The sequence below is a fragment of the Wyeomyia smithii genome, chromosome 2 (genome assembly GCF_029784165.1).
Source record: "Wyeomyia smithii strain HCP4-BCI-WySm-NY-G18 chromosome 2, ASM2978416v1, whole genome shotgun sequence".
Classification (NCBI taxonomy): domain Eukaryota; kingdom Metazoa; phylum Arthropoda; class Insecta; order Diptera; family Culicidae; genus Wyeomyia; species Wyeomyia smithii.
The window spans coordinates 106,192,139-106,213,974 of NC_073695.1; the positions used below are offsets into that span (position 1 = coordinate 106,192,139).

Below are 21,836 nucleotides of genomic sequence, written 5' to 3' on the forward strand. Positions count from 1 at the left end.
TTTGTGGCAACTATCGAGGCATAACGTTGCTCAAATCCGCATATAAAGTGCTCTCCCGTATTCTGTTCTTCAGATTGAGACCGTTAACGGTATCCTTTGTTGGCGAATACCAGGCTGGTTTTCGACTGGGGCGTTCCACGACGGATCTAATCTTCACCCTGCGACAGACCCTCGATAAGTTCCGGGTGTACAACTTACCGACTCACCATCTGTTTTTGGACTTCAGGGCGGCATACGACTCAGTGAAAAGAAACGGGCTGTGGCAGATCATGCTGGAACACGGTTTCCCTAAGGAACTAATTAAACTGAGTCGTATGACGCTGGAGGGATCAAAATCGTGCGTGCGGATAAATGGCGAGACATCAGCCGCGTTCGTAACGTTAGATGGATTGAAGCAGGGGAATGCGCTCTCCAACTTACTGTTCAATATCGCTCTTGAGGGTGCAGTACGAAGAGCAAACGTGGAAAGAAACGGTACGATCATCACGAAATCTCACCTGCTTCTTGGTTTTGCGGATGACATCGATATCATCGGTATCAACCATAAGGCCGTGGAGGAGGCCTTCGTACCTTTTAAGAGGGAAGCAACGAGATTGGGGCTTGTCATCCCTCTGCCAAAACAAAGCACATGGTAGCTGGTAGGGTGCGTGGGAGTTTCCGTGGTATTGGTACTGAGGTGGAGATAGATGGGGAACGATTTGAAGTGGTTGAGGAATTTGTTTATCTTGGTACACTTGTGACATGTGACAACGATATGAGCCGTGAAGTGATACGACGAGTTGCAGCTGCGAACAGGGCCTTCTACGGACTACGTAACCAGATAAGGAACCGTAGTTTGCAAACTCGCACAAAACTAGCGCTGTATAGGACGCTGATACTCCCGGTGGCTCTTTACGGACATGGAGCATGGACGCTGAAGGAAGCTGATCGACGAGTGCTCGGAGTTTTTGAGCGTAAATGGAAGATGGAGTGTGGCGCAGACGCATGAATCACGAGTTGTACCAGGTATACAAACATGCTGATATAGTGAAGGTAATACAGCGGGGCAGGTTTCAGTGGGCTGGACATGTAGCCAGAATGCCTTACTATCTTCAGTAGAGAACCGTGCCCAAGACAGAAGAAGCTGGACATCTCTAATTCGTTCGGCCCTTGACCGGTGAACGGTCCGTTAGCCAACAAAGTGAAGTAAAGTAAAGTAAAGTATGATGGCCCTGAAAATTGGCAATTTTTAAAAGAAAAATGCATTTTTTCGTCATGTGACCATGCGTTTTGGAGTACTCTTAGTGTAGAATAATACCACATTTTTTTAGAAAAATCCATTAGGAGTTATTGCACTTTTTAGTGTTTGGACGTTTTTGGACATATCATTTTCAAGGTCCGTTTTACCCCACTTAACCTAAATGGAAAAAGTTTAAATTTGGCAAAACTTCCTACCTTGATTAGACAAACAAGCGCTGAAAAGCCCAGTCGGAGAACATCAAAACAACATGCGGTTGCGCCTCTCACGAACTGGCTCTTAATCGTTGACTGTCATGATGTGAACTTGAAGCCTTCAGAAGGCCATAAAATATTTTTTTCCGTTTTTGTTTAACAACTGTGTATTTAAGAAACCATTTTCAGTGTACGTGCCCTTAACCAGTTAATAGTCTCTATCAGTGGCGGGCACCGCTAACTGAAAATTTAGCGACGCTAATCGTTAATTTGCTAACTGCAAAAATTAGTTCGATATTCGTTAATCGTTAAACGCTAAATCCATATTAGCGGAACTTTCGCTAATCACTAATCGCTAACTTATTAATACGTAAATTGTCGTATGGTTATGTTTTATGCTCATAAAAACAAACGAAAGTAATTACTTTTTCTTGCTCTTTACAATGAAAGGTTCAATATATAGAGCAACAAAAGTGATTCTGCTTATATGCAAAACAAATGCTTTTAGCAATGTTTTTGAAAACTCAAATATCTGAATCGAGAAAGTTGAACCAAAGCTGTCGTAACTTCTAGCGCATATGCAGAAATTGTTGGCGTTTCAAAATTCCAATTTAGATCATCTTGAGCTTGTTCTCCTGTGGCTTATACGATGACTGGAACCACATTCTAGAGTAAAAAGACCGACTTGCACTTGAGTAGTAAAGAGAGGGATTCTAGACAATAGGGTAATTGAACGTTGTTTAGATGGAACATATGTTTCCAAAGTAACTTTTTCATTAAGGTATGTTCCTATGTTTTTCATTAAGGTAGGTTCATATGTTCATTCGAAGCAATTTATGTACGCCATAAGCGACTGACAGTTTTTGGAAATAGTTTTTGTCGCTTCTCTACAAACTAAGCGAATTAGCGATTAGCGTTTCGAGGGCCAAAATTTAAGCGACTCTAACAGTCTGCTATCCTAATGGAAAATTAGCGAGATCGCTAAACCACTAACTGAATATTGGCGTCACTAATGAGCGATTGGCGAATTGGCGGAATAGTGCCCACCACTGCTTATCTGTGATTTAAACAAACATTTTCTGGCTGAAGCATACGAGTTAAAAAACTCTCCGCTGAAATGCAATTGAATGTTATGTTGATGTATCAGGTTTAAATTTTTTAATGTCCTCAATCGTAAGGCTTAAATAAGATTTACAGTCCGTTTAATTTCGTATTCTCATGATGACAGAAAACTTCATAAAGAACTAATAAACAATTTTTGATAGCCGTTAGTCGAAAACTACGTTTGCACCGTAAAACTGTTGAATCTTCAAGACAGTAAACAGATATTGAGAGTAAAAGAGATCGGAGTTTTTTCGAATAACTTTCAATATGTGAGTTTGACATGCAATCCATTAAATGTTCATTTTATACGCATTTTTAAGACTTTCAAGAGTTTTCGAGAGTTACAGGGCTTCAATGCACTTTGCTGATTTATTTTTTAAACATTTTGTTGACATTGAGTTCAATTAGTGGTTGAAATTCCGTTGACAAAAAGTAAGTCTGTAGGTATCCAAATTGCCCGGCTTTTCTCTCTCTCACATACAATTATAGCCCAATTAATTGCCTCATTTTACAGCTCACTCAGGCACAGCCATAAAATAGTTGATGCAAATTTCGCGTTCTGCAGTTCTAATTACTGTTCTAAACTATCAACCGATTCTTCAGAACCACATATTCAAGAACAAGCCAACTCGCAGTAGTAAAATAAAATAATAAAACCGAATTAAATAAAACTCAAACGAATGATGAACCCGAATCGAGAGCTGCTTACTACACATACCCACACAACATGCTAGTCTGAATACCAAACAAAAGGTAAATTTTGTGCTGTCCAAGCCATCATTGCCGACAATTCAAATCGGTTGAATGCCCTCTACTCTTCGCGAACGAAAACACAGAAAAAAAATCGGCTCCTGTATTTGGGCCCAAATAACCTCGGGGTGCTTGGCAAACCGCGATGGCAAACTCCTCGCGAACCGGCCCGAAAGTTCTTTAATCGGGCGGCTTCTGGTTCTGGCCGGGCGTGGCTCTGTAGTGAAGGGTCCGGAATGTTACGTCTTGTCCCAGCGATGATTGCTTCCAAAGACGCGCGAGTCTTTTCTTCCTCACCATGGCAGAAACCATATGCCGGGGTAATTGAGGGCAATGGAAGAGATTACAATAAGAGGGTGCCAATGGAATGTTTTCCGATTTATGCTTATGACCAGAAATTTTGCGCATTTTGCCCCGGCTGGCTTCGGGAGACAAAAGAACCGCGCTTGGCTCGAAGTGAACTGATGGAGCTACATTGTTTGCAACGGTCGCGCTGGAGAGGTGAAAAGTGCGCGGTGTCTAGCGGAGAGTAAAGAATCGCTCCGAGCGTAACAATGCAACATTAAAGGTTAAGTATTAAGTTTTAAGCAAACGGACGCGTGAGACATATATTAAATTGCGACCATTCCGGCCTCTAAACCAGCTGCATAAAGAACGGTCGACGAGAATATCAAATAACTTTTTTTAATTGATTGACATTTGTGTGTTCTTTTTTGTAATGGTCACAATCGTACGAGGACAACGAACACTTCGTGGATTCACTCGAAGAGTAATATGACTTATACAAAAAGCCATTGATATAACTTTAAAAGATTTTGTTATCGTTAGGTACATTCAATCTAGAAAAACCTATCGATTTATTAGAGCGGAAAACCAAAATTCTAGTGGTTCAATTGCATTGGAAACACTTCGATCAACAGATTACATTCAAACCAAATTTTCCAGATTTAAGAGCTCAAGCGAGATTCACGTTTATTCTAGCCTATAAATTGTATAAAGTTGCTGCCCTTTTCTTTGAATTCATGTCATTTCAACGTTAATATTCCCTAAATTTTTAGGGTAAATGTTCTCACCTTTCTATTGGACAAATAAGAGTGATGAGATAAATATACATAAGTGTTGAGATAAATAAAGGAGCGATTACCCTATGTATTAGGTTATTTTTATATTTTTATTGCAATGCAACATTATTTTGAAATAATAGTTCTCTACTTAAGTTGACATTTAGCAAGTGGCTTTAGGTTGGGTAATAAATACATGCGATAACATGTGATCGGAGATTGAAAGAAAAATTATCATATAATTGTCGGAAGCCAAACAGCATTTAGAGTTCAATGCCCGGAGAATGCTTATTGAGTGATTACTAACTTCAGTCTCTTGATTGACAATAATATTCAGAAAGTTTATGAAAACCACACGTACTGATATTATTCAATCATCTCAAATAAACAGAAAATAAGCGATGAATAATGTGCCCAATTTTGTTGTGATAACTATCAGTTTCCTGCGAATAAATGCGCTTTAAATATTAAATAGCCCATACAAAACACACGCAAATCCCAACAAGTCTCGCAACCGCTGTACAACGAAAAAATGTCGTAATTTTTGATAGTTGTTTTTTTCAAGCAAGGAAAGTACATTCGGTTCGCATTCCAATCAACATAACTATGCGTAAGTAATTGCATTATTTCATCAGCCGGTGTTATTTGCTTTCGTTCGTTATCCGCTTTTTTCGCCACTGCGTATTTATCCAACAGCATCATTCCCTGACAACCGAAGAGCAGCAAAGATTCACTGTTAATTCGTCTTAATTCCACCTCTTTCCTTTTTTTTACATGCTCATCAAATATACCGAGTGCCTCAACAACGGAGTCCGTTCATGAGGTCCCCGAAAAGGAACACTTCGCCACCACAATTCTTTTTTTGCGCATTTACCTTTCTGGTTAAGCTGAAAATTTATCCTGCTCACGTTTTTTTGTTTGTTACCTGCTGCTGCCTTCGACGGTATTTTGCTTTGCGTTCGAACTGCTGCGCGCCGGTTTTCAAAAAACGCGACTATCATGATTGAGATGTTGTTTTTCATACAGAGCATCGGTTTAAGCGATTCCTCCCAGGAGTAATTTGTCCCTAATCCATTATTCATTGTGAGCCCCGCGTTTGGCGGTTTCGCGGTTCCTTATTGATGGGCTTCCCATTCAGTATATCCTGGCACTGGGAAATAAAACAAAAAAATGCCACGAAACACAATCTCTCCAAAATAAGACGTTGGTATCGTCACAGTCAGATTTTGGATGAAGGTTCCACCGCAAGTACATTCCTCCCGAGGGTTATTCCGGCGATAACAATGGAAGAAGTGAAGGGTATCACAAGTGTAAGTCTGCTCAAGGATACATATCGTTCAATCATTTACCGTGGCTCGGGCATGAAAAGCCACCACCAGATCACAATACCAGTCTGCAGTTGAGGTGTAAGAGGAAGCACTTGATCAAACTCCACTTCACTGCGGTTTCACCACGCCACCGCACTGTGCGGGACGGTTTACCGGGTTACGTTTCCTTGACTTTCACGGGTTTCGCCACCAGTTCCGTGTTTGCTTTTCTTTACTGGCTACGCGTTGATCCAATTCTGAATGGTACCCGTGTGTGACTGTTGTATAAACTTTTATTCATAATCTTTACACCCTTTATAGGGTGCCAAATGAGGTTCTAAAATTTTAAAGAATTTTTAGGAACAAGTGAAACTGAAATCAGAAATATTAAATTTGAGTTAAATGCAAGATTTAATCTCGAAACAGTACCTTGAAATATATAAAATATTGCTTATAGTTTTTCAGAGACTTAAATGAGTTTTGCCATTAGTCAACGTAGAAGTGACGAACCCGGCGAGAACTTACTGTGCGGCCTTTAGACGCATTTCTGTTTACACTAAGGACACCAAAATTAACCTTTTTCCGTTGCACATAATGAAAATAATACCAATCGATTTATTGACCAATTTTACATAAGAAATGCTTTATTTCAGGTTGCCATCCCAGCGGCTTCTACTTAATGGGGATTTGGGTTCATTTTTCCCAGTGTGGAATGGTTGAAAAGCTAGAATAAATCCAGTGTAATTAGTGAATGTGTACTGGATGAAACAAGAATAATTTTCAAAAGCTTTTTTTCTCATTCCTGACGAAGAAAAGGATATTAGTAGCTTAGCCGAAATATTAACTATTTATAGTTGAATATAAAATATCTGTTTCTGTTTGCCCAGCTGCTTGATTAAAACTGGAATTTTAAAATTAGAAAAATATGTTATAATTGAAATTAAAGACTCCAGTGGCAGGCACTATTCCGCTAATTCGCTAATCGCTCATTAGCGACGCTAATATTCAGTTAGCGGTTTAGCGATCTCGTTAATTTTTGATTAGGATAGCAGATTATTTGCGTCGCTAAAATTTTGGCCTTCGAAACGCAAATCGCCAATTCGCTAATTTTGTAGAGAAGCGACAAAAAAAAACTATTTTCAAAAACTGTTAGTCGCTGATGGCGTACATAAATGGCTTCGAATGATGAACATACCTTACTGAAAAGGTTACTTTGGGAACATAAGTTCCATCCAAACAACGTTCAATTGCCTTATTGTCTAGAATCGCACTCTTTACGACACAAGTGCAAGTCGGTCTTTTTACTCTAGAATGTGGTTCCAGTCATCGTATAAGCCACGGGAGAACAAGCTCAAGATGATCCAAATTGAAATTTTGAAACGCCAACAATTTCTGCATATTAAGCCGTTGAGAGCAAAAGTGGTTAATGTGCCATTAGGTAAATTTTTCAGGAGACGCGATAAACGAAAACACTTAAATAGTAAATTATTAAATATAAATAAATTATTATAGTCGGAAGCGGCGGCCTCTCGCATGCAAATAACTGATCTACTGGATTGCCCGGATTACTGAAGCATAGGGGCAATCCCCTAGTTTACGTCCGAACGAGCGGTAGCGAGTAAGGACAGCATGCACCCCGGACAATCGAGTTGGCCGAAGGCCACGAGTGTGTTGCATTAAGTCTTTAACAAAATCAATTTCCAATTAGGAAACGGAAACAAATAACAAGGAAACAAAATTAATATTTTCGAAACCCTCTTTGTATAAATTCTAAGAATTTTTCGCATGGGTGGTAACACTTTATCGAATCAAATAGCCAAAATTCTCCTCAAGCATTACGTATTTTATGGTCGTTTTCTTACAAAATTTCAGCTCATATTTAAAATAATGGAAATATATGATTTCGTAAACCCTTGGCTGTCTGAAGATTAATTTGCTACTAATGACAATTATGTCAAATCGGTGGATAATAATAAGCGTTTAACTAAACTATCAATGTATACATTCACCCCTAACCTCGAAGCATAAAATAGTAAAATTGCTATATAAATAATCTAAAAAGTCAACTGATAAAATACAATTTAAACTAAAAAGTCGGTAAATCATAACAGCCACAGCTCTTATTAGCTCTAAAAATTCATACCTGTAGCATAATCCATTATCGACCCGCAACATCTAACAGATGTATCCCAGGGTCTCCCTTCCCTACTAAAATTTCCCATCTCATGTAACATTTATGAGAGCACATAGAGTTCTCTGCGGTTCTCTTAAGTAAATGTTGGACTAACATTCCTTTTCCGTTCCCCAACAGTTGCAAGGACGTGGCCAGGGCGGTAACAGTTGTCTGGAGACATCTGACCTTTGTTTAGTAACATTTAATTTGATCCTAAATTTCATGTTACTGCTCAGGAACGATGGTAATTTGTTCTCGTAAACAGAGTATTGTTGCTAGCACCAACTACGATGTTGTGCAGCTGTTTATGCTATGATATGCTATGCTATGCGCTAGAAATTACAACAGCTTCGGTTCTTCTTTTTCGATTCAGATATTTAGTTTTTTTAAAACATTCCTAGAAGCATTTGTTTTGCATATAAGCAGAATCGCTTTTGTTGCTCTATATTTTCACAAAATACTCAAGTATGGCCATTTTGCGAATTTTGAACCTTTTATTGTTAATAGCACGAAAAAGGAATTACTTTCGTTTGTTTTTATGAGCATTAAACATAACCATATGACAATCTACGTATTAATAAGTTAGCGATTAGCGATTAGCGAAAGCGCCGCTAATATGGGTTTAGCGTTTAGCGATAAGCGATTATCGAACTGATTTTTGCAGTTAGCGGATTAGCGATTAGCGTCGCTAAACTTTCAATTAGCGGTGTCCACCACTGAAGATAAGTATATTAAATCAGGAACACGCAAACTTAAGTTCTGCATAACTCAAGAACTAATCAAGTAAAGGGAACTAAAACTGGAATGTGAGGACTCTAAAGTTCAAGAAATGTTTCCATAAAACTTTGAGTTTCCTCCCGCTTCTGAAAGAAAAGGAGGGTTCAATACAATTATTCTATATTTATAAATGCCAACGTATGTCAGTGTATCTGTTACTTATAGAATCGAAAACTACTGAACATATTAGCGTGAAAAGAAACCAATTCGAACCCTTTAAACATAAACACGTCTTCCACGACTACCAAACTGAATATCGAGCATTTTTTATATGAGGCAAATTTTTCCGACGTTACTGTGTCGTTTGAGGCTCCTCCTGGACAGATTTTAAACGATTTTAACCCCCCCCCTTGCCCCCCGTGGACTACTCATAGAAACTCTGCAAATTTTGTATGGACCGTGGACATTACACATACACCCCCTCCCCCCCCAAAGCTGCCCACGTGGTATGTGGATGGCCCCTTTGGTATTTTCGGCTCTTCAGTCAGCAAGCATTGGAAAAACGAGAGCGTCGCTACTTCTTCTTCTTCAACGTTACGTTGCCTCATTGGATGTGATCTCACTTTTCACCTGCATTCCGAAATATTTAGTGTGCCACGATGTGATATGTTGCTGGGATGAAATTAACCACACGTGAGAGATATCTCCTTGGACCCCTTTTTTGAACCAGTAGAAATCTGTGTCGACGCTAGTTTTTTCAAATTTGACGAACGGTTTTTCAACAGATATGAGGAACAGCTATGGGCAATCCGCTTTCTCCAAAAGTAGCGGATCTTGTCACAGAAAAACTGCTTTTCTGTGTTTTTAAAACAATTGAACATCAAATTGTTCATCAGAAAATATGTCGATGATTTGGTCACAGCCATTCCACTCGACTAACTTGACCACGTACTCGAAACATTTAACAAGTATAATTCCAACATCCACTTTAACTGCGAGGTGGGAGGAAACAAACAGCTATTATGTCTTGATATGCTACTGGTTAGACATGACGACCAACACATCACAACGGAATGGTATCTGAAACCGATTGCAAGCGGCTGACTTGTAAACAATTTATCAACGCATCCTCCACATCATAATATAAATATGGCTATGAATTTTATAAAAAGGAGGGACCGGTTATTTCCAGGTTTGTCAGAATGTACAAAAGTGGAAATCATGAACCGACATCTAAAAATTAATGACTATCCAAAATCACTGCGACACCGTCTAATCAATCGAAGAAACAACAGAAATAACAGCAACTCTCAGCAGAATGTAGCTGATCAATCGAACCTGCAACATATCTACCGTTCAATGCCATACATTCCATACCTCACCGAAAAAATTAGTAAGTCCTGAAAAAAGACTACAGAACAGTGAAAATAGCAACAATTCACAACACTGCGAAAAGACGGCACTGTTGAACCACTGTATTAAAAACAAACACACATTTAACCTACACGATGTCAAAATACTTGACCAACACAAAAACGCAACCGCACTACCAATTTTAGAAATCTGTCACATAACAACAAAGGAAAACACAGTAAACAAACGAAGTAATACCGACGGACTTAGTTAGGCTGGTTTATTCCATACCACAACCAACAATAACAAACAACATGAAACGCATAGAAGTCAGGTAGCAGACAACACGAACTGCACGAATGTAGTAGAAGAGCTTTCTGAGTAGCCATATTAGTTGGAGGTTTAGGCGGGATACTGTAATGCAATAAGATCTTTGAATGTACACGTCTAAAAAACCGAACAACGTAATCTACAACAGTTTTCAAAAAGACTTGCAATTAATTATAACAAGTGATAATCTCCGCTTCTAATTGAAAATCATTGTTTTCATTTTCAAGCCCTTCAACTGACGGAATCATAGCAAAAGCTTTTGAATAGTTTTCATGTGACTCACAAAGTTCTCGAAAGTAATTCAAATGCTTTTCAATTGAAAGCGACGGGTCAAAGCCGGGAGCTCCGTAGCCGCTAGGTTATAGAGTCCGCCTTGGTAAGCAGATGGTCGTGGGTTAGAATCTTAGTAGAATCAGGCCATTTGGTTGCCGAAGGACTTAAGCATGGGTTTATTCTCAGGCTTCCCACCAAGTACCTTTCCTTTAATCTGAATTCTACAGTACCTCTGTTGACTCTCCTTCTAACAAAAATAAGTCCCTGTTATAATAAAACTGGTGTGAGTAACGTATGAATGTTCTCTCCAGGGAATTGTAATTAGGCGATATTGTTAGAAGGGACAGAGGCTCGGTATAGTAGAGTAGTAAGTTTGAAACGGAAAAGTAAGACTTACACACAAGCACGGATATGAATGAAAAGCGTATCACTTACTTCAATAGTGATACTGCCAATAATATGAAGTGCGGAATACAGAAAACACTTGGGCAGTATCACAATAGATCTAATCTCTGGTCGCAGTGATGAGCCCACACAGGAAAAAAAAGCATCACTAAACCTGATAATTGTTAATTTAAAATAACTGTAACAGGCTCTGGTCCCAACATCACCGCTTCTCTCCTAAAGATCTTGAAGGACTCTTTCACAGCTTTACGGATTATCGCGATCATATCAATGTCATCCGCGAAGTCAAGAAGCATGTGAGATTTTGTAATAATGGTGCCGTTTCTGTCTACGTTTGCTTTTCGTACTGCACCATCCAAAGCAATGTCCAACAGAAGGTTTCAAATCACGTCCCCTCGCTTTAGCTTATCCTACGTCACGAAAGCGACTAATGTCTCGCCTTTTGATATGCGTACGATGATCTCTTCAGTGATATTCGAGCACAATCAGTTTCGTTGGTGAAACATTTTCTAGCATTAGCTGTCAAAGCTCATTTTGCTTGGCTGAATCCTCCGCCACCTTTAAATCCAAAACCAGATGATGAGTCTGCAGGTTGTATTCCCGGAACTTATCTAAAATTTATTCAACGTACAAATTTGTAAAAATTTAAGACAAAGACACGTTTTTATTACTCAAAACAGAAAAGAAATCATGCCGTTAACTTTTTCACTATAAAATCTAAATACCGACACGAAAAAAGCAAACTTCAAAAATCATTAATTAAACTTTAATATCATTCTGGAGATAGTTTTTTGTTTTGAAAATTTCCTGTATCGCTAAAATTTTGACGTAGTTCGGCTACACAGGGAAATCTGAAACCGGAAAAAGTTGAAAATATGTCCAATTTCAAACGCTAATAAATCGGTTAGTTTTCGATGGATTTTCCTCGTTCTTGCAGCAATCGATTGAGAAATCTGCTAAGAATCCTTCCAAATACAGAAACTTGTAATTTTATTATTTTAACTATTCAAACTTTGTCAAAACCAAAATTAGACCTCCGATTGGTCGTAATATGATTGCTTTCCCAAGCACGGTCGACAGAATTAGAGACCTAGTACAGGTCGGACTCGATTATCCGGAGACTCAATTTTCCGGAAACTCGATTATCCGGAACTCGATTATCCGGAATTTTAGACTCGATTATCCGGAATTTTGTTTTTTAGTGTCCGTTTTTAATTTTTATGCCGAAATTTTGCCTTTATCATCCCTTCTAGCATATTTGTTACAATTTAAGTCACTTCCGGCATGTTTGGGACATGTTCGAATTAAGTGAAAATAATCAATGTCCAATTTATTTATATATTTTGCTTCACAAGATTTTACCCCTTTTCGCCTCAGAAATGATTTCTGGTTACGCCACTGCATCATACAAGTAAAATGGAGAAAAGAAATATTTATTTTATGTTCATTAAAAGCAAAATTCCAGTGTTTTTTGAATGATTCGATTATCCTGAAAACTCGATTATCCGGAAAGAAATTTTTTTTGATGTTCCGGATAATCGAGTCCGACCTGTAATTAGGAATTTACTATTTGGCCTATATTGGGGCGAATGACCAACACATGGTTAAAGCCTAGTTAAAGAAATAAGTAAATAAATAAATAAATAAACAAAATTTAGTCCATATAAGAGTCTGTTTCAGCCGAAACTGCTCATCCGGAGACGAGTGAATGGAGAGATTCAAAGTCTTCGTTAACAAATAAAAATTAATAGTAATAAAAACTGCTCATATTGGTGCTAGACAGCGACTAGAAAAATCCTTACTTAGCAGCAGCAGCAGTGGCAGCGGATAGCAGCAGTTGTTGAGACAGCGAATAGCATCAGCATCAGCAGTGGTATCAGCAGTGATGGGTGCAGGACAAGCTGGTACAACGGCACTTCTTTCAGTAAAAAGCTGACTTTGTGCAGTAGCGGGCAGCATCAGTAGTAGGTACATTGACTGGCACTTTCTCTAAAGAAAAGTTGCCGTATTTTGACAACACACAAACGTTTTGGGATGCTGGCATTCAAAATATATGGGCCGTCAAATTTTCAATGTAAAAACAGCTTTCAACTGTGTTATAAGAAAAAATCCTTAATTCCCTTTGTCGGGGTAGCACATAGATGCGATCAACATTATATCCGATATAAAATTAAACAACGATTGTCTTCATGAAGACACCAAACAAATTATTAAAGAATTAATATTTTCTCGTTTTGCGCAAATGTTAAAAGTGAAATGTTATTTTAATCTGCATGCACTCTGACTGTTGAAACTGCGTTGTTTAGTTTTTGTTCCATTTTTGTTCTATGACGTATGTGTAAACGGAAATTTGTTAGCCCTTCAACCCTTCTTTTGCACAAATTCAATACAAGTAATGTAACAAACAACTTTATGTAATTCTACGTCAACTATGCGGTCGTGGCTTTGCATACAACCCTTGTGATTTTATTGAAATATTTTCGTCAAATTTGTGTACTTTGATCTCGGAAAGCATAACACATCTTTTCGTTATTGAACAATATTCTACAAAAGGGTTAAAAAATCTACTGTAGCACCCGTAATAGCTTCGAAGCTAGGGATGACATTTTCATTGCTGACCAACAAAAATGGTAATAGCTCAGTTGGAGCTGTTTCTTCGTTCATAAACAATGACTTTTGGGCCAAATACATTTTTCAGAATAGGGAACCCACTGAGTGAAAGTCCCATAAACTTGAAACGCTTACAAACATGGGGTGATTAGTTCCGTTCCACGATTAACCAACTAACCTCGAAGTGACTCTAAAATATCACAATTCGTAAGGTTGTTCAACAACTTGACTAAACCGTATCGGTCTCCAACAGTGCGAATGCTTTGTTTTTAAATTATTTGTTGTCCCCTCTCGCGTGGCGAAGACCTCATCTCATTTCAATCATGTGTGGCCTATCCAGTTCTGTGAATCGCAGGAATGACACATATTTAATATCCCAGCGAGCGTGCCTGATTGTGGCCGTAAAATATGTTCGATTCAGCGGAACCCAGCACACAGTAGTTGTATAAACTATAAAATTTGAACCGGTTACAAATGCGGAACGCCACCAGCTCACGAATAGCATGTTTAACAAATGAGCAACTATCCATTCTACGGCCGCCCGTGGCACCAAACTGATCCCAAGCTTGACAGCGGTTCCACCGAGTTTCATCAGTTTTCAGCGAGAGGTGAACGTTCGGCTGCAGTGCATCAATAATATGAACTGTGCACTCGAAAGTTGGCTATTCCAGCTGTCCGGCGTCAGAGCTTTTCCCGCCGCAAGAACGTGACGCAGTAATGAAAGTGTAGCAAACTTCTCAGAACCTTTTGAACCTTCTGGCATGCGGCGGTAAGGGCCGCACTGCCCGGGGATGTAGCTTGCAATTTCCAGAACACAACCGATCACGATCTCTGATCGCGCCTAACACAACCGCTTTCGGAGCAGACGAAGAAGCAAGCGAGGAGCTTTCTTTCGTTCCCACCGATTCGGTTCTATTCCGATCGCGGGGCAGGGAAAGAATCACAATTTTCGTGATGGGAAAAGTGGCCTCGACTGTGGTCTATGACAAACTGTATCGGATGTGAAATCAGCTCATACCTATCATGATATGTAAGAGCTTTGTGCATTAATCTCGCCGAGGGGGGGGAGTAGTAATGGGCTTGAATTAATTGATAATGGGTTCTGATATGCATTTCAACTATTTTTCACGGTTTTTTTCTGCTGTTTACTTGCTCAACAAGCGATCATGGTTCTATGGATACGAATCAAACTGAGAGCAACCAGTTAGCTTTGTTTAACAGAAGATCAGCTCTGCGGCTCATATAATTTATTTTTAAATTTTTTTTTTCTATGACCTTATTCTCCAGATAACAAACAACCGTGGACGAACTCGAATGATCGGCCATTTTAAACAAAAACTATCATGATTTTTCTCTTATTTTGAACTGACTAACTCGCTTTATGGCCACACCAGTGGAATCAATGATAATAGTAAAAAAGTAATGATAATATCTATATTAGTATTCATCTATTTGGTAAATAATAAATTACACAAACGAAGTCGGAGGTCGGAAGTCGGTCATCGCTATTTATCAGAAATCATGTTTACTTCCATGTAGATTGTATCCGTCATCCTTGTTTATATGGAGAGGTATACACATCATTAACACCCATTTTGATAAGCGTTCCTATATTCATAAAAACCCGCCAGGAAACCTTCACCGATCCAAAAACTGAACGCGTAGACTTTCTCTCCCATTCCACCTCTATTCCTCGCATACAGTACCTCACATCGGATGAAAGGGTCGACCAGTTACGTGTTGACTCATCAGCAGTGTTGCACCGATTTCAGGTCAACAGGTAACCTAGTTTCATTTTTCGCTTTGCACCGTGCCATCAAAAGCGTCGAAGTTCAATATTGACACCTAATTGAGAAATGCTCGATTAGATACGCATTTGAGCCGTACGTAAATCACTACTCCGACGTCTATCCTTCAATGTGGCGGTAAGCCTTCCAGACGCGAGGATCTCACTACTCTTACTTTCCGCGACTGAAATCCATTTGGGATTAGGAAAGTGAAAGATGCTCTTTCGGTGATTTATTTCCCTTTTAACGGTTTAATTCGTACTAAACACTTTCTTGTACCTACTGGCATTCAGTTCAATCTTCCGGATGTATTAGGAACTTTACTGGAGATCACTCTCTTTGTACAACCCAAGCGAAGCTAAAGAAATTTATGGCATCCAGCCGTGTTTCGAATTGTAGAGATGTACCATGTATGGAGAAGGAATTCCCATCTAGCTAATACGCCATTTCGAAAACAGAAAGAAAGAAATTGAAACAATATCTACCAAGCAATTTGGTAATCAGTTTCCACTCATCTGAAAGTCCCACGAGCTATCGCTTAAGGTTACCAGGTGGAAGTATTAATCAAACCAAGCTTATGCATGTTCTACCACTGATTCGCTGCTGTCGCTGCCGTGTTCACATGTTAAAACGAAAGAGCTAAAATATGTCGCTTTCCGCAGTCTGTAATCAGCCGCGTTTCGACAAGAGCTGGCCTTGTTCTCGTATCTGCCATGAAATTAAATTTAATGAGATGACTGCCCTCAAAAACGTCGGCTGTCGCCAACATCGGACACACGAAGAATGCGATCTTGAAATCCAGACGATATATACGAACTGCCGGGATTGCGACAAACAGTTGTTTGGTCGTTTTTTTTCTTGAAATTGGTATGTAGTTTTTAAACTGTTATGAGAGAGGTAAAAGACAACGTGACATTATTATTCAGAATCTCATCTATAGACAGAAAAATCGTGGTTTTATATATATAAATGATAATCATGACGAAACTCAATCTAAATTTAGCTGTTAGCTTAGTCGAAAGTAGCCGTAAAAGTGAAAAAAATCGAGAAAAATAATTCAAATTATCCTATGAAAACTTGTCCTCAAAATGTATGAAAAATCTTTCCGAAAAAACGCAAAGGGCACAAATAAAATGATTTCAACAACTCTAAACATCAGAATATCTGTAGAAATTTTTAATTTTTTTGGAACAAAACGTGTTCAGGTGAACATCATCATTATTCCCTTCCTCTTTCCGTGGATAAACGTGGACATTAGCGTACCATCTACCCCCCACAATTTGTCCACGTGGAATGTGGACGCCCCCTTAACTAGTTTCAATTAGTATCAAAATAAAATGATAGTAAAAATCAAAAGTCAAATATTGCTGAAAAAATATTTTATTCCTTTTGTCATTTTAGGGAGTTTGAACCGAACTTATTTGTCTATAATTTTATGATCCTTCAGTAGAGATTATATTTCAATATGTATCTTTTAGGATACAAAGTTTTACTGTGTGAAGCGAAACAAAGGGTTTGTTTGATCATTATCGTACCGTTAAACCAAATGCGATTATATTCATAAAAATTGGAGTATGAATCAATAAAGCATGAATGATTCATATAAGCTGTTTCAAAGCAAAAGTTTAATAGAAGTAACTTATTTTTATTTATTACTTTTCTTTTTTCAGGTGAGTGCCACGAGCGACTGTTTACTATTTTAATGATGTTTTATGAATCGTGAGTAAATAATACAGTACATACTTTTTCTTATTCTTCAAGGCACTACTCATGTCAGATGTAATACAGAAAATACAAATACTAGGGTAAATGACCCAATAGTGGAGGAGCTAAGCACGAGTTATGCATGTTTAGCCATGTTTTGGCTAAGAAAAACGAATCTAGCTGGTCCGTTTCACTATTTTATGTTGAAATGGGTTCTATTTGATAATTTTGCACCTTAAAATTGACTTTGAACCCGATTTGAGGGTTTAAATTAACTAAAATAAGTTGCACGCTTTTGTTCCAATAGTTGCGGTAGAGTTCCTATAGTTGTGAGTGGGTGTTCCTGTAGTTGTGGTATATAAAACATTCGTGTTTGCTTGGTTAAATGAAGGTATTTGCCTCGCTTGAAGTGGTTTTTGATTGCTTTACTATTTATCATATTGTTTTTAATAGGTTGACAAGTCGGTTTGCAAGTAAATACAAAAATGCACGAAGTTAACTAAGAGACGGATTTTGCGCCAATTTGGTCAGATGTTGGCAAAATTCAGTGAGGGTATGTAGGTTTTATTTAAATAAAACAAATTTTGCATACTTTTTATAAAATGTCTTTAGACTAACATTTGAAAAGGGCTGAAATTGGCTGAAGAGAAAGACCAATGGCGCTCATTTTGAAATATTCAGAAGAATTTTTTTTTTCACAAATGGTGACACTGGAACACTGGAAGTTAGAGTCTATTACCTCTGCTTAGTATCATGTTTGCGCTTACATTTTTGACGTTATTTTTTTTTATACCGCACGCTTAGCCTGGGGGCTAATAGCGGTCTCGATCAACTAGATTAGTTGAGAGAATTCGTTATCGATATTGTTTTTGGCACATTTTGCATGTGTAGGATAAGTACAACGATACACCGTGCCCCAGTGCTGAGTCGAGAAAATTTCCAGCTCGAAAAGATCCTCGACTCGACCGGGAATCGAACCCGATATCACAACCGTTTGGGAGAGCTAGCCGACCGACATCGCTAACCACAGAGCCACGGGGACCATATTTTTGACGTTGGTTTACTAAAAGAGCGACTGAAGCTGTGAAAGGCTCGTTAAAAGAATTACAAGACCAAAAGCAGTGGGTTAGCATCGATTAAGAGGTCATAAATGCATAATACAGCATTTTAGGAGTGAGAGCGATAGCTTTTGTGGCCGATCATGTATGAAGTATCGGTGAATACACGGTGGCAGGGGAAGGTGGGGTTCAAAAATTGAATAGTAACAAGTTACATCATTTAGGTATGTCCCCTAGTACCTGCTTGTCCCTAATATACACAAGTAGTCCCACATACATATGTTCTGATAAACGTAAATCAGAATTACGAAACATACCGCAACTAAAAGAGCATAGTGTATCCTGTGATCCAATAGTGGAGGAAGTAATTTATAAATAATATGATCATCTATTAACGAACTTTACCTGTGCAACAGTTTCCATAATAAACTGTTATCTGGGAAAACAATTATATGAGTAATAATCGTACTAAAACCAAACACATATCTTGAAACAATCGTGGACAAAATAAGAAAATGGGTTGTGAGTGGTGCCTTCCGGGTAAGTTTCTGAAAAATACAGTATTCTTCAGTAATTTGGATATTTTCAGTATATATTGTTGTAGTAACATATGTACTTATGTTTAATCTATTATTTCTTCAACATGTAGCATAAGCAATTCGGTTCTAATTAGTTTACACGATGAATTTAAAAGCGATGCCGCAACTATTGGTGCTACCACAACTATTGGATCATCTACCCTAATAGGTATGATTATTGAAACTGAAACACACTGCCATATTCACTAGGGCGTCACACTTCGTTTTGAAGAATAATTTTTTTTTATATAATTTAATCATTTTTATTTTGTTCTAATATATCGAAAACTGCCAAAATCTGTTTGAGACTTCTATTTAATGTAATAATGTACCCAAGTAACACACAAAACATGTTAGAAAAGAATTCACAATGATAGTAGTCATATAAGAGTACTATAAGCGCAATTGAAAACTTGTGTTGTTATATTCTTATTCTCGAGATGTTCTTTTATAGCATAATTGTATTATATAGATTATTGAATATAAACTGCCGCTGCTTGTCTGTAACTTGTGTTTATGATATTATCAAAATTGCACAGAAAACAACTTAAAATACATCATTAGCGAGAAGTTGATTTTTATCAGTGATTCAACCACATTTCGAAAACAAGCTGGGTTTTTCCTGGTTTTGGAGATGTTTTTCAATAGCATGGGTTAAGCGAACAATAACTATTACATGAATGGCACTTGTTTTCAAGTTGTCTTTCAGATGTTTACATTATTAGAAAAACTGTGTATGAAATGCCCAGCTGGGGCAGCCGCACCAGTTCAATATTACACGCCTAATAACAATACTACGTACCTGCAAAGTGCTTTGCTTGTGGTTGGTCTTAGTATTCAGCAGCCCACGCTTAATTACTTGATCAAATTGTTATTAGAATTATTTTACCGATTTCAATAAAACTATTCGAGGTGGGTCGAAATGTGTCATGAAAAGATAAACATATTTTTCGGTGATTATTCGAAACGCCATAATCACTATATTTTTATTGTTTCTAATATAAATCAGCGTTGTTCTGCCATCTTTTAATTTTGAAATTTTATGCTTGCATCAACGATGTTTTGAATAGTTAGCATTTACAACTTAAAAAATAACCTGTTTTGAACGTTTTCTTACCGTATTGGTACTCGAGATGTATTTTGCAGCTTCAGTCTAACAAGTTGGCTTGCTTTCATGAAGTTATATAATACTTCATATAGCACCATTACTTGTTATAGTAACCTTCAATTTTTGCGCTTTTCTGTTGATAGAGATGTCATGGAAAAGGTAATGTCAACTGAAATCTATAACTGGAGGTTGTATAAGAGGAGTTATCCCAACTATTCTATAGCAACGTGTGTTACTTGGGTAGTGTTCCCCTACCGGACCTTGTCATATTTCGAATTGAAACGCGACTGAGTTTCGTATGTACGGTCATTCGAACTTAGGCTCTGTCTAATTAGGAGCATTTATTCGCCAGATAAACTATCACTCTTCGCTCTCTCCACAGCAGATGGTATGATGCATATTGAATGTGAACTCACAGTTGCTGAGAGGCGAGATTGCATTACCTTCAACCGGTGGAAGATCGTCGTTTTTCGGGATCTGAACACGTCCAACAAGTGACGAAACCCTGTAGGGTAACGAGAGGAATTGAGTTACCGTTACATCCGGCCCCACATCTATAAGGTGTGATTCTTCTTGAAAAGACAGAATTACCTCGGTAAGTCATACTGGCCTCTAGGTGGGAATCACATGCTTGTAACTCTATATAAATTTGAATTTTATTTTGGTTTTGTGTGTTAGTTCAGAGTTCCCTGTGAATATTTAACTTTTTCATAACATTGGATAGCTGCTACGTCCTCGGACAAATCTATACTAACTTGAAATGATTTTCTCTATCAAGCGACATCTATTGGTATTCATAAAAGTGTTGCCAAATTTCCACTGTCCTGAATTTTGTTTTAAGTTGAGAAAGGTTCAATGTGTAAAATGATGCCATACGAAAGCATTGGTTTGGTTCGATTTAATCCAAGCTCGTGTAATTTCCGCTCCCGGTTGGTCGTCATCCGTCATCGATGGACTATTATGCTTTAAACGTTGTGTGTTGTTTGACGTGAAAAATCAAATTTGGTGCCTCTAGCCATTGTCAAAACACGTCAGCTTACGTCAATGTATCGCATAGTCATTACTCGCCGGGCTTGTTATACATATTTACGAGAAAATTCATTTAAGTCTCTGAGAAAATGTTGGTGGCTAGTGACTCCGAAAATCACAGTGGTTAGAAATCTATAGTTTTTCATTTTTTTCTAGTTTGAGCCGCACCTATATTGACCAGCGTGATTGAGTCAATGCTCTTGACCATCTTTGCAGGGTTTCAATTAATGTAAAATGCATGACTGTGAATGTGAGTAATTCGGAAGCCGAGATAGCTAAGCTCCCGGACACCGGGATAGTAGAAGGCTCTTCTAGGTTGCAACTAGCGATCTCTCTTGCCAGCATAATGGCGGGTGGAAAATTTATAAGAAGCGCGGGAGAGAGATTCTAGGGCACATTTATACAGTGTTGGGTATTTTCGTCACTGCGGCCAATTTTTTATATATTTTGTAACATTCTATGGTACACGCTGGGAGCTAATGTCATTAGTCAACTCCATCCACCTGTGTCTAGGCTAATCAGAACCTAGCCACGCGATTGACCGCAATTAAAAATAAATTCATTGCGAATTTTTTTAAGGCAAACTGAGTAGGGCAGAGTGTATAGTCTGTATTAGATGTAGAACATTCTCAAGCCCGGCCTTGAATAGTATGAATTATGTCTTTTATTCTTTGCCAATGAATATGTTCCTTAAGCAGGTATTAGACGAAGCGAATATTTGCTATTTTGCAATACAGATTTAATTTTGTGCAAATAAAAATCGTACCAAAAATAGCAAACATTTGCATCGTCTAATACCTGCTTGGTAATCAATTTATACAGTACGTGTTTATATCAAGTAAATGGGCTGGGAAGCTGGGATATTCCATGATACCTTGATGAAGGCCCATGACTGCTGTTTCTTAAGGTCCTATCAAATGTGACTGATGAGTAAATAGTATAGTAATAATGATTTAATACATGTCTTGTGTCTAAACGGCTAGTTTGATCGGTCTAGTGTCTTCGGAAAAGTTTAGGATAATGATTTTATCCTTCCAAATAAACGAACATTGTAAAAC

At 38.2% G+C, this 21,836-nt stretch overlaps 1 protein-coding gene across 3 annotated transcripts in view; it reads left to right on the plus strand.

Moving 5' to 3' along the window:
* Positions 1-21,836, plus strand: part of LOC129724944 (uncharacterized) — a 1,074,712-nt gene that overhangs the window by 595,313 nt on the left and 457,563 nt on the right. For all 3 annotated transcript variants that reach the window (XM_055680233.1, XM_055680234.1, XM_055680235.1), the window contains exon 4: positions 17,063-17,080. In XM_055680233.1, coding sequence (XP_055536208.1) covers positions 17,063-17,080 — 18 coding nt within the window. The remainder of the gene's footprint in view (positions 1-17,062; positions 17,081-21,836) is intronic.